Source organism: Mesoplodon bidens (genome assembly GCF_964165515.1).
Source record: "Mesoplodon bidens genome assembly, chromosome: 1".
Taxonomy (NCBI): domain Eukaryota; kingdom Metazoa; phylum Chordata; class Mammalia; order Artiodactyla; family Ziphiidae; genus Mesoplodon; species Mesoplodon bidens.
Window position 1 is genome coordinate 5,271,699 of NC_138176.1, and position 13,700 is coordinate 5,285,398.

General features: G+C 49.9%; 1 protein-coding gene across 2 annotated transcripts in view; it reads right to left on the reverse strand.

Moving 5' to 3' along the window:
- DOCK1 (dedicator of cytokinesis 1) overlaps positions 1-13,700 on the reverse strand; it is a 535,086-nt gene that overhangs the window by 54,306 nt on the left and 467,080 nt on the right. For both annotated transcript variants that reach the window (XM_081220288.1, XM_081220287.1), the window contains exon 38: positions 13,546-13,665. In XM_081220288.1, the coding sequence (XP_081076414.1) occupies positions 13,546-13,665 (120 nt within the window). The remainder of the gene's footprint in view (positions 1-13,545; positions 13,666-13,700) is intronic.

Sequence of the window (13,700 nt, forward strand, 5' to 3'; positions counted from 1 at the left end):
GTTAGTTCCAAGACTGAAGTGGCTGCAGAGCACATATCAGCGATTGCTTTCCTACGGAGAACTGTGAGGCTGACGAGTGACCAGCTGGGTAGAATGACAACACCGATCTAACAGGGTCAGGGAGGCAGCGGAGGAACACCAAGATGGCAGCCTAGACAAGCACCCTTTACAAAGAATTCAGGCCAGTGACGACTCACCAGGAGATTGGTGTGCAACTGCGGTTGAACCCGCTAACTAGCTCTAAGTCCCTCACCAGTGAAGACGTTTTATGGGATGCTCTTATGGCAGTCATTCTAAACTTCATCTGGCTTTCCAGGCAGCTGTTGGGAACAGAGTCATATTCAATCACCCTCTACATTTCCAGTGCCCTGCACGGGAAATGGATGAAGAGCTAATGCTGTGGAAGGTTCCAGAGCACTGTTTGAGGGCCCTCAGCACTGGAGGGGACCCATGTGGCCCAGAACTAGCCTTATGCCCTGGCCAGTGAGTGCTTCACTGCAGGAATGACGTGAGTGAGAATCTCCTTCCAGTCCCTCGACGATGAGGGGCTGGATTCCCCAGGAGAGATGTGTGTCGTACGTCTGGACGGCGACTCCAAGGGGCGTGGTCCAGCCGAGAGGGGACCCAGCCAGTCCCGGCATTGCTACAACCTCTTCTGACAGGATGGAGCCTCCTTAGGGGCCCCTCCACTCTCCCTAGGCCTCCCCATCTCTCCCTGAGCCAAGCTGCATCCTGGCTCCTCCTGTGGTTCTCAGCTGATCTCCACCAATCTGAGCAAAGGCTGGACACTTTCTGAAGACATTTCTGAGAGTGAGTCAGGCCCCGCTCTCCCAGCCCCTGCAATGGAGCCTTTGCTCTGTGCTCTGCATCAAAGCTACCCAACCGTGCAGTAACGACGCCACCCTCTCTCTCTGAGTGCACACATGACAGAGCCAGAGCCTGAGAAAGGGGGTCAGATGGGCTGGCTGCCCTCTGGTAGGGCAGGAAACGCAGTGGGATCTGGGACTTGGGCTGGACTTAGGAAGCCTTGCTGGAAAGGTTCGTACACCGACTCGGAGACAAATCCTGCCTTGTGGTGCAGCCAGGTACTCAAGAATTACTGACCATTGAAATCATGTTCCTTTTTTCCCAACAGCAATTCTTTATTAGTCCAAATGGAAAATGGTTTGCTCAGTTTTCATGCCCCGGGGGAAAAATGGAGAAGGCATAACTTTTTTTTTTTCCCTAAAAAAAAAGCATTTTTTCTTTTTTCTTTAAGCCAGGACATCTGTAGTTCTGCAAGCCCTTAGAAAGCCTAAACCAGACAGCGAAAGATACAGTTGCCTTTTCCTTGGTGGTTTGATTGGAAGGAGAAGGGACACATCCTGTCACTCACCCCTCATTCTGTAGATAATTATTGGGCACCTGTGATGGGGGTGGGGTCAGGGAGAAGAGAGGAGGAACAGGAGGTGCACACACAGCTCTTGAAGGAGGATTGGAGAAAGAAGAGAAACAGGCAGTAGCTGGCGAGGGGAGTCAGAACGAGAGAGAGTTTTTTTAAAGATGGGAGAAATAATGGCATGGTTGTAGGCGAGTGTGTATTAGCCAGTGGAGAGGAAAACGGTGCTGCTTGTCAGGGAGAGGGTGGACGGGCCAGAGTGATGTCCTGGATGGGGTGGGGGATCCCGGGCTCAGAGCGGGAGGAGCGGCCTTGGACACGATCACGGAGGGCTGTCCCCGGGACAGGAGGGACAGATGCAGACCCGTGGATGAGGGTGTGACGGGGTCAAAGCTGCACCACACAGCCTGGGTATCACTAGCTGGAAAATCAATTACTTTGAAAAAGAATTCACACGTGAAGGAATGGAGCCTCATCACTCAGAGCTGCTCGAACTGCTTGGAAAGAAGTAAAACCTCCCTGGACTGATCAGAGGTCACTTCCCTGCCAGCTTTGCAGCCACGTGAGGCTTGTTCTGCTCCCGGCGGCTGAGCCAGCCTCGTACCCGGCTCCTCTGGGCGTCCACACATCTGACATTGACCCCATTTGAGAGACACTGTGTGATCAGCTGACTCAAGTCTCTGGAGCTGTCACCTGCCTCTCCTCATCCCCGCTGCCACCACCTTTCCCTGGGCCACCACATGTCAGGCCTGGACCACTGCTCCAGCCCTCCACCCCCAGGGCTTCTGCCACCTTGCAGCCAAAATCACTCCCTGAAAAGAGGAAAATAAAGGCATCCTTGTCTATGTTCATAAAATCTCATTGGCTCTTGTGCCTTATGGGGTAAGTCAAATCTTCAGGAGACACACAAGGCCATGGACAGACTGGCTCCCAAGTTCTCTGCATCTGTGTCTCCCAGGACCCCTTCCTTGCCCCCCCGAGAGACAGACTTCTCGGCTTCTCCAGAAAAGTGAGATGTCTTCGGGAGCCCTGGCCTTGACCAGTGTGATTCCCACTCTTTGGAATCCCTGCCCTCCCAGCCATCATCTGGCAAGCTTTGTCTCATTCGTCAAGACCCAGTTTACATGTCACCTTCTCGGGGACAAGGAGGTCTCCCCTTTCTCCTCAGAAGAGGGAATCATTCCCATAGCTGTTAGGTAGGTTGACTCAGCACCCACCAGTGCAACAGACCAGAGGAGGGTTTTGGTATTTACCTGCTCACGCCTCGAGGCGGGCCTTTGCCCTCCCGCCCCCCTGCACCCCGTAATTCATGGGTGCAGGTGGCACCTGGCACCCAGGAGGCTGGGTGGTGGAAACACGTGTGAGGGGTCCTGCAGGGCGGGGTGTAGGGCAGCAGGGTTGTTACCGACTCTAAACCTTGATTTTCTCCTGCTCTGATCATACATCGTTCTTTTCTGGGGGCGAATCATCATTAACACATAATCTCTGAGCACTCCAGCCAAATTCTTGCTAATTGAACAGATTCTGGCAAATATCAGGATTTTTGAAAATTCTGGAAATGCTGAGAGCAAACCAAGAGGAGGGTGGTATGATGCTCGCACCTGTAATTCCTCTCAATGACAACTGTGTTTTTAAAAGGAAACTCAGAGGATGAGAAAATGTCACCCCCACTACTTAGAAAAGAAATGCAACCATTTCATCAGAAGTGGAAACTTGCTTCCAAACCCCTATTTTTAGTTCACAAGATGATGCAAGATGCCTTCTCTTTTGACTTGGGCACAAGGCAAAGTGCAAACTTCTTCAAGGCGAGGTTATTTTAAGGGAAAAGAAGACAGAGCTCCAGCTGAAAAGAATCCCAGAGCTTCATACATCACATGGGCTGTCGGCTATGTGCCCCCTTTGCTGACACTGCCAGGCTGCTTCCTGGCTTTCGAGGAGGTTAATGCTGGTTAATAGTGGCTCCCTCACTCTGACGACATTTTCTTGAGAGCAGGGCTTCTACTTTAGACACACCTTCCATAGAGAAGCCTGGTAATTTTCAGTGCACTGCTTGAACTAAGGGCTTTATTGAAAATTACTAGGCCTCAACCAAACACAGTAAGACAGACAATTCAGAGCATCTTCAGGACAGAACGCTTGACTGCCACGATAAAACCCGACAGTGGGCTTTCCGGAGATGCAAAAACAGGTGGTAAAAAGAGAAAGGAAAAGGAGCAAGGAGTAATTATTAGCCCAGGAAGGAAGAAGTGCAGAAGAATGAAAAGGGAAACAGATGGAAATGACGTTTTTTGGAGAGAAAGAAACAGATGAAAAGACCAAAAGCTGGGCTGAAAGACATTCAAAACTCTTTTAAGCGGTGGAAAAGCAAAAATAAAAGAATGATTTTTGTGAAGAAGCAATACAGAAAGATAACAGAACATAATTAAAAAAACGGGGTTTCCCTGGTGGCGCAGTGGTTGAGAGTCCGCCTGCCGATGCAGGGGACACGGGTTCGTGCCCCGGTCCGGGAAGATCCCATATGCCGCAGAGCGGCTGGGCCCGTGAGCCGTGGCCACTGAACCTGCGCGTCTGGAGCCTGTGCTCCGCAACGGGAGAGGCCACAACAGTGAGAGGCCTGCGTAATGCAAAAAAACAAACAAACAAAAAAAACAAACCCCGGAGTGTCCAATATGAAGGAGCAGAAAATCCATTCAGCGTTGCTGCTTTCAGAGCACAAAGGTAGACAGACTTTTAATACAGTCTGACCCCAGTCTCTGGCGGGCGCCCTGGGGTGTCCCCGCAGGTGCTGGCGTCCAAGGGATGGGGTGGGAACCCGCTCCTTTAAGGGCCTGCGCTCACGGTTTCCAGGACACAAATCTGCCTTGGGTTCTGTAAGCCCCTACTTCCCCTGGGTAGCTGCATACATTTAAAAGAGTGAAAATTAGCTCTAGGATGTGTAAAGTTTCTACCTATTAAGGACATAGTGAAGATTTCCTTAATCACATAAGGTGACAGTCTGTATCAGTGGAGCTATAACTGAGTCATACTTTTGCCAGGCTCAGGTACTGGGCAGAGTCCATTTTACAATTGTGTGGTCCTCAGCCATCACTGGTCTTCAAGTCCAACTGTAGTATTAAGGCCCATTACCCAAATATATGGTTTTAAACCCAAAATGCAATTTTTTCCCCCTAAAACGAAACACGTGTAAAATCAAACCCAAGAAACTCTTGTGATTTAAATACTCATGTGCTGCAGGAGAACATTTAGAACATGGCCCTGGGATGGACCTTGAGTCAGCAGTGAAGTCAGAGCCTGTGGCCGATGCCAGACGGCCTTCCCCGCATGACCATCCCTGCCTGTTCACTTGATCCACCCCTGCGATCATTCTGACCGAGGACTTATTTCTGGCAGACGTACGGGAGTCCAGGCAGGAAAAGCCGGCCCGGGTCTTGGAAGAATCTGTCTTTATTCCACCCACAACTTCTGCAATGAAGGCAGCACGTAAGCCAAGTCAGCATCAGGCTTGGGAAACGAGCCTGCGGAAAAGGTACAGTCCCAAGACCGGCACCTCTGGAATGAGGACAGGGATCTGCCCCAGGGGGCTGCCGGGCAGGAGTGGGGGGCAGGGGGGCATGCCCTTCAGACGTGTCCGGGGCTCAGAGTCTGTGTCAGGAGGCCAGGCCACACACGTGAGACAAATAAGCCCCACGTTAGGAACTCTGTGGAATGTCTGAGTGAGGGCGGCCTTCTCCAGTGTTTGCTCAAGCATTGGCCAGAATGCGCTTAATTCAATAAAAATGACACTGTTAACAGTGGGAGAGGCTACACATGTCGGCGCGGGGGCAGGGGTGCATGGGAACTCTCCCCATCTGCTGCACAATTTTGCTCTGAACCTAAAAACTGCTATTAAAAAATAGTCTACTTAGGGCCTCCCTGGTGGCGCAGTGGTTGAGAGTCCGCCTGCCGATGCAGGGGATACAGGTTCGTGCCCCGGTCTGGGAGGATCCCATATGCCGCGGAGCGGCTGGGCCCGTGAGCCATGGCCGCTGGGCCTGCGCATCCGGAGCCTGTGCTCCGCAACGGGAGAGGCCACAACAGTGAGAGGCCCGCATACCGCAAAAAGAAAAAAAAAAAAAAAATAGTCTACTTAAAAAAAGTGACTGAATACCCAGTCTGGGTGCAGCACAGGGCTCCCGAAGAGGGACAAACAGAAGTGTCAGACACAGCCTGCCCTGTCCCCAAGGAGCTCCAGTCAAAGCAGGACCTGGTGACCCAGGAGTGGACCCTGGCTCAGCTGCATTGCCATTACTGGGAGCTGCTTAGAAATGCAGAGCCTCAGGCCTCTCCCAAGACCTAATGAATCAGAATCTGCATTTTTATTTTTTTTCTTTGGATGAGTCATGCAGCACGTGGGATCTTAGCTCCCCGACCAGGGATGAAACCTGCGCCCCTGTAGTGGAAGTGCAGAATCTTAACCACTGGACCGCCAAGGAAGTTCCCAGAATCTGCATTTTAACAAGATCCCCAGGGGACTCAGGGGACCATTCAAGTGTGAGATACTCCAAGGAGGCGATACAGGATACATAGAAATAGCTCCTGGCCAGGGCAGGGAGAGCCCAGAGACAGGACCCTCTCTGCATGGGGGGCAGGAAAGGCTCCAAGGTGGAGACAGCACGAAAGCATGCGTAGGAGGTGGGAAGGAGTCACCACAAGAGACGGCAGGTGAGAAGGGGCCGCTCCCCATCTGGGGCTGGGAATCAAAAAGCATGTTCAGAAAGAGGCCAGATGCTGTGGGTGACGAGAGGGTAGATACGTGGGCAGAGCCCTGCTGTAAGCGGTCTCACCTGCCAGGTAGAAGCCTGGATCTGCCTGTAGAGGAGGTTGGGGGACCCTGAGGTTTGGGCATCCTTGGAGCGATTCAAGCTATGATGCCATGGCCACTTTGTTAGAGCCCAGAATGGTGGCCCGGGGAGCAGAATGGCAGGGATGGATGTGGGTACTGCCTCTTGGACTGAGAGTCCAGGCAGGCTGAGAGCTCATGGGGAAAACACGCTGGATGAGCTGACTTCTGCTCAGAGACCCGCATTGCTCAGCAGTGTCCCAGGTAGAACCGGGCCAAGAAAGTGCAGACCTCAGAGCTAGTCAGTCGGAACACTCATCCCCGAAGGCACTTGGACACACAAATCACAGTGAGAAAACGTGACGCATCCTTAAGAGCTTGGGAAACTAATAATAAGATTATAATAGACTTTGGTCAAAGCACAGAAGAAAACAACGGAGAGGCATAATTCTAAATTTTAAAAATAAAATACCTAAGTACCAGAAAACTCCATCTTGCTCCAACAAAGCTATGTTGCTTCTTCCTGATTTCTTATGGTTTATCTTCATAACTGCCTGTGTTTCTTCTCTTCCCTTCCCTGCCTACCGGTGCCTTGTCTGTATTTCATTCAGAGGATCTTCTGTTCATAAAAGAGCGCTTCACATGCCCATCTCTCCAAATCCCCTAATGCTGAGAACAACCATACTCTGGACACTTATTTCAAATTACAGAAATGACACTGGGTCACAAGCAAAAAAAAATCCAATTTTGGTGCTTGTGATCATGCTTCCCCTTGTCATTCTGACATACATTCTATTATCTCCTGGCTTTGGTTCCCATTTCCTAATTCTCTTAGATTTATTTCAGTTTTTCAAAATATTCATTTAGTGTAAGGAATATATCCCAACGAGCACGTAAGCAATGCTGCTGCCTGTGATGACTCCAAAGGACATGCAGTAAAGCTTCGATTTACCAGCAGTAAAGCTTCGATTTACCAGCAGCCTGTGGATGGATGTACCAGCAGACACCGTTCTCAACAAATGCAGAGCCTTTGGCTCAGAGCAGCACCGTCCAATGGAACCATCAGCCAAGATACATGTACAGTTTTTCTAGGAGCCACATTTTAAAAAGTGGAATTAGGGACCTGGTGGCGCGGTGGTTAAGAATCCACCTGCCAATGCAGGGGACTCGGGTTCGATCCCTGGTCTGGGAGGATCCCACATACCGCAGAGCAACTAATAAGCCCGCATGCCACAACTACTGAAGCCCACACACCTAGAGCCCGTGCTCTGCAACAAGAGAAGCCACCGCAGTGAGAAGCCCGCGCACCGCAATGAAGAGTAGCCCCTGCTCGCAGCAACTAGAGAAAGCCCGTGCGCAGCAACGAAGACCCAACGCAGCCAAAAATAAATAAATTTATTTTTAAAATAAAGAAAAAAGCTTTAAAAATGAGCAAACTCTTAAAAAAAGTGGAATTAATTTTAGTAATATTTACTATACCTGAATATTCTTTCAAATGTAATCAATAATACAAAATTAATGACATGTTTGACAGGCTGCCATAACAAAGTTCCAAAGATTGGACGCCTTAAACAAATGTATTTCCTTACAGTTCTGGAGGCGAGAAGCCAAGGCCGAGTTGTCAGAGGGATGCTTTCCTCTGGGGCCTCTCTCCTTGGCTTGTGAGACAAATCCCCACCCTGTGTCCTCACCTAGTCCTTGCTCAGTGTGTGTCTTTGTCCTAATCTCTTCTCTTTTTTTTTTTTTTTGCGGTACGCGGGCCTCTCACTGTTGTGGCCTCTCCCATTGTGGAGCACAGGCTCTGGATGCGCAGGCTCAGTGGCCATGGCTCACGGGCCCAGCTGCTGCATGGCATGTGGGATCTTCCCAGACCGGGGCACGAACCCGTGTCCCCTGCATTGGCAGGCGGACTCTCAACCACTGCGCCACCAGGGAAGCCCCAAATCTCCTCTTCTTATATGGAGTTCAGTCATATTGGATCAGGCCCCATCTCCAAATAGTCACCTTCCAAGGTAGTCGGATTAGGGCATCAACACATGAATTTCTGGTGGACACAATTCAGCTCATAACAACAGTTTCTTGTTCACGCTGAGCCTTAGAAATCCAGTGCTGTTGTGCGCTGATGGTGCGTCTCAGTTTGGACTGGCCACGTTTCAAGTGCTCATGGCTGCATGGGTCCTGTGACTCTCGTAGCAGACAGCTCAGGTCGGAGCCCCGCATCATAGGAGGGCTGGCTCCCTGGGCACCTCTACCCAGAGGACCCCACACTGAGCAGCCTTTCTTCAAATTCCCATGGGCTGAATCACTTGTCAACTATCACCCATTTCAAGGTATTTTTTTCCCCAAGAATTGACAGATGAGTATGGATAAAGGAGATGTGGTATATGAACACAACGGAATAGCACGCAGCCAAAAAAAAGAATGAAATCATGCCATTTGCAGCAACACGGATGGACCTAGAGATGATCACACTAAGTGAAGTCAGCCAGACAGAGAAAGACAGATATCATATGATATCACTCGTATGTGGAATCTATGAAAATGATACAAATAAACTTGTTTACAAAACAGAAATAGACTCACAGACATAGCAAACAAATTTATGGTTACCAAAGGGGAAGTGGGGGGGAATAAATTAGGAGTTTGGGATTAACGTGGACACACTAGTATATATAAACTAGATAACCAACAAGGACCCACTGTATAGTACAGGGAAATCTACTCAGTATCTTACAATAACCTATAATGGAAGAGAATCTGAAAAAGAATATACATACACACACACACACACACACACACATATAACTGAATCACTTTGCTGTACACCTGTAACTAACACAACATTGTAAATCAACTATATTTCAATTAAAAAAAAAAAAAAAACAGGGCTTCCCTGGTGGCGCAGTGGTTGAGAGTCCGCCTGCCGATGCAGGGGACATGGGCTCGTGCCCCGGTCCGGGAAGATCCCACATGCCGCGGAGCGGCTGGGCCCGTGAGCCATGGCCCCTGAGCCTGCGCGTCCGGAGCCTGTGCTCCGCAACGGGAGAGGCCACAACAGTGAGAGGCCCACGTACCACAAAAAAAACAAAACTTCAGTCTGGGCACGGAGCACAGAAATGTGTGCATCTGGTCCTTCCCAAGGTCAAGTTCTGAATCTGCAGCAACGACCTCAGCCATGGTCTTATTCCAGAGCAGGCAGGAAGGATGTTCTTTCTCAAATCACCGCATACACCCAACACTTGGCAGGTATAATAAGACCATGTCTCGGTCTTGTTTCCTAAACGAACGTGATTCTAAATCTGGCATAAAGAAGCAAACTTACCTTCTGCTGTGACCTCCTGCCGCCCCGACTCCCCACCTGCTGAGACTTCGGGCGTCCTGGCCACAGGGAGCTGGAACCAGTTCTCAGGTGCTGCTGCCCCTGCACCGCCCAGCCTGGTCATGTCGTTCCCAACCCCTCCCTAACCCGAGGAAGAAATTCAACTATGGAGGAGCTGGCCCAGCACCAGGTTCTGGAGATGGTCTATTTTCACATGTCCAGTTGTGGGAAGCTGTGCAATTGGGGGATTAGAGGGAATATTACCTTTTTAGAACATACATATACTTAGGTAATTTCCACGTGCCTTGAGAGCCCTAGGTTAGAACCCCGCCTCACTTGTCCGATTCAATATCCTGGTAGTTTACCTGGTTTACCTGGCAGATGTAGGCGCTATGTACATTGCCTTCCCTTCTGGGCACTTCCCCACCCACTGAAGCTCGTTGTGGCCACATGATCTGCTTTAGTCAATGACACGAGCACAAACGCATGTGTCATTTCTGGGCCAAGCGTGTAGGGGCCGGGCAGTGACTCGCTGTCCCTCTGAGGCTGCATTCCTTTGTGTTGGGACCTCCGCTCACCTGGGTCCCCAGAAGTGAGGACGGACCGGCAGCATGAGTGAGAAATCCATCTGGGTTGTGTAGCACCACTGAGATGGTGAGAGGCCGAAACCCCAGCAGATTCCAGCCCGTCCCGGCTACTACAGAAGATGGATACTTACTTCCTTCTGTTAGTTTTTCCCCAGGAAATTTAATGCTTGTTGATGTTAAAACGATTTTTTTTTGCTTTGCAGCTCATCATCCAGGTACTTGAAATTTCGTTTGATGAAATTTTCTCCCTCACCCTCATGTTAGCCTCAGAAAGATGCGTGAACTTCCGTTTCTTTTTAACGTTCTCGTGGAGAAGTTATGGGCATTCAAAAATGGCTTTTCAGTCTCTTTTGCCAGTACGCCTCTAACAGCTGCCATGAAGACAATTCTCCTCAGTTTCTGTTTCTTGTTTTTTTTTTTTTTTTTTTGTGGTATGCGGGCCTCTCACTGCTGTGGCCTCTCCCGTTGCGGAGCACAGGCTCTGGATGCGCAGGCTCAGCGGCCATAGCTCACAGGCCCAGCCGCTCCGCGGCACGTGGGATCTTCCCGGACCGGGGCACGAACCCGTGTCCCCTGCATCGGCAGGCGGACTCTCAACCACTGCGCCACCAGGGAAGCCCTCTCCTCAGGTTTGATTAACAAGTTCAATCAAGTTGAACATTCTTGACTCCAGGTGAGCTAAGTGCTCACTTGACCAGAGCCATCCTCTGTCTCCTCCAGCACACAGAAACATGTGAGAACATGCCTTCAGCCCCTTTCTCTTTTTGCCTGTAATGCTTTATCACTTGAATTAGCTTTTTTTCAAAACCAGGATTTCTCAACCTGGCCACGGTTGACATTCTGGGCTGGATAGTTCTGTGTGGCGAGGGCTGTCTGCCTTGCAGGATGTTGAGCGGCATCCCTGACCTTGACCCACTTGATGCCAGTCCCATCCACACCCCCAGGCATGATAACGTGAAAGGGTCCCGGTTGAGAACCACTGTTCTAGACTGAACACGTTCATTTTTTTCCCTCCGTATAAGGCTACTTTGGCTAAAAACCAAACCAAACCCACTTGGTTCCTCAATGTATTATTTATTGAAGGCCAGCTGTCCTGCTGTCCATGAGCACCTCTCCTCTGTCCGAAATCACCCTTAAATGCTGAGTATTCACTCATTTGTTCATGCATTCTTTCACTGATTTCTTTGTTCATCTAACAAACGCCCCTGTGTTACATGCCCGGCTCTGTCTGAGAGTTACATGTGTTGTGAGGGATTACACGTGTGTGGCCTCTATCTTCCCAGAGCTCATGGCCTATGGGAGACTCGCTAAAGAAATACACGCGCAAATCTACTGTTGCAACTTGTGGTTAAGCGCTATATAGGAAAAGAAGAGGGCACTGTGGGCATCGGAACAGAGGTGACATGAAGCTGGATGAGGACAGGTGAGCCAAGGGCAGGAGCAGCAGAGGCCCGCCAGGCAGAGACAGGAAGGGCTGGGGCGGATGAGGACCCAGAAGGGGTGGCGTGGCCAGAATATAAGGAGCGCGGGAGGGAGGAGAGCTGAGATGTGGCTGGAGAGATCTCGGGGCCAGTGCTGTCAGAGGACGTGAGAACCCAGAATGACTCTCAGCAAAGGCACACACTCTTTCGGCCCCAGTGACCTCTGGCCCTCAGGCTTCCTGGGCCTCTCTGGGGTCCCACCTCCTGTTCTGCCCCCTCCGTAACACCTGATTACCCTTCTCAAAAACATAATAAGCCAGAAAGCCATCGGGGGAAGGAATGGATCCACTTTTTTAGCAGTTTGTCGAGAAACAGAATTCCCCTGGCTAAGCTAATAAAATGTTAGCAGTTGGCCTTCATTGTGAAACCATCTCATTTCTATGAAGAAATATATTCTATTTTGCTATAGGACCAGGTATAATTCACAGACCATTTCCAAGTGGCCTCTGGCCAATCCTCATGCTATTCTGAATATTTTGGTTTTTGTCCCATGTCACGGACCCCAGGGAATAAATAAAACACACATGATTTTTTCAAAAGGGTTCGGTTTATGTCGACAACCACAAAAAGGGTCAGTCATCATCCTTTCCCGATATGGGTGCTGCTGGGGGTAGAACTGGTTCCCCGCCAAAAGATATGTTGAAGTCCTAACCCTTGGTATCTGTGAATGTGACCTTATTGGAGACAGGGTCTTTGGGCGTAATCAAGTTAAGATGAGGTCACACTGGATGGCATGGGCCCTAAATCCAATAATCGGTGCTCTTAGAAGATTTGGACACAGTGACACACAGGGAAAAAGCCACACGAATACGGAGGCAGAAACTGGCGTGATGTATCTACAAGCCAAGGACTGCCGGCATCACCAGACACTAAGAGAGAGGCGGGAAGCAGATTCTCCCCTTGAATCATTCTCTCTCAGAGAGCACGGCCCTGCCGACATGCTGACTTTGGTTTTATAGCCTCCAGAACTGTGAGAGAACAGATTCCTGCCCAGTGGGTAGGCCTATGTTACTGCAGCCCTAAGAAACGAATACAGGTACCGTCGTGGAATTCTCTGTTCACTTTTCTCAAGGTAAAAAAAAAAAAAAAAAAAAAAGGCTGGTAACTGAGATGAGTTAAGAATCCTGATGAAGGCACAGAATGAGCTTAGAAGTCACTTCGGTGGCAGATTTAAAAAACTTCTTAACTGAAGAAGCCCCACCCCCCCTTTTTTTTTGCAGTACGCGCGGGCCTCTCACTGTTGAGGCCTCTCCCGTTGCGGAGCGCAGCCTCCGAATGCACAGGCTCAGTGGCCATGGCTCACGGGCCCAGCCACTCCATGGCATGTGGGATCTTTCCGGACCGGGGCACGAACCCGTGTCCCCCACATCGGCAGGCGGACTCTCAACCACTGCGCCACCAGGGAAGCCCCCCCGCCTTTATTTTAATACGTATTATTTATCTGAATCACATGAACTACAGTGATGAGACCTATTACTGGCTGATTAAAATGATGGCAGGTTTCCTTTTAGTAGAAGTCAACAGATTAAATAATTTTGTTTGAGCCAGTTAATGGAGAGGACACCAACATGAGCGACATTGGTCTTGCCATGGGAATAATATTTTGGTGACAACAGAAAAACGCAAACTGTCAAAGGAAAGCATTAGCTCTAACGTAGCCAGAAATTCCCCCAAATCAGTGTCCCAGCCTGGGTTCTCTCTGGCAAGGACTATGAAAACACTTGTGCTTTTCAGTCCTAACTTTCAGCAGAGCATCTACAAAAGGGCGACTGATTTTTATTTTTGCTAGGATTTCTACTTAGAAGTGCCAGCGGAAGGGCCATGCATAAAACCTTCAGATATACAATCTGTAACAAATTTCTGGTACCACAAACACCATGTGTTAAAAAATGTGTTTACAACGCTGCAAGAAGGTGCACACAAAGAGGAAAACACCAGAAAAATTGCATTTTTCTTTTTACCTTGCCTTTGTCGAAGTAGTGGATGATTTCCTGGTAGAGCCGCTCTTTCAGCTGCCCCTGTGTTGTCGCCTGGTACCCGTCCCGCTGGGTGAGGTGGGCCGCGCACACGTCCTCCGACCACTGAGGCAAAAGCAAAGCGTAAGCGGTGCCTGGTG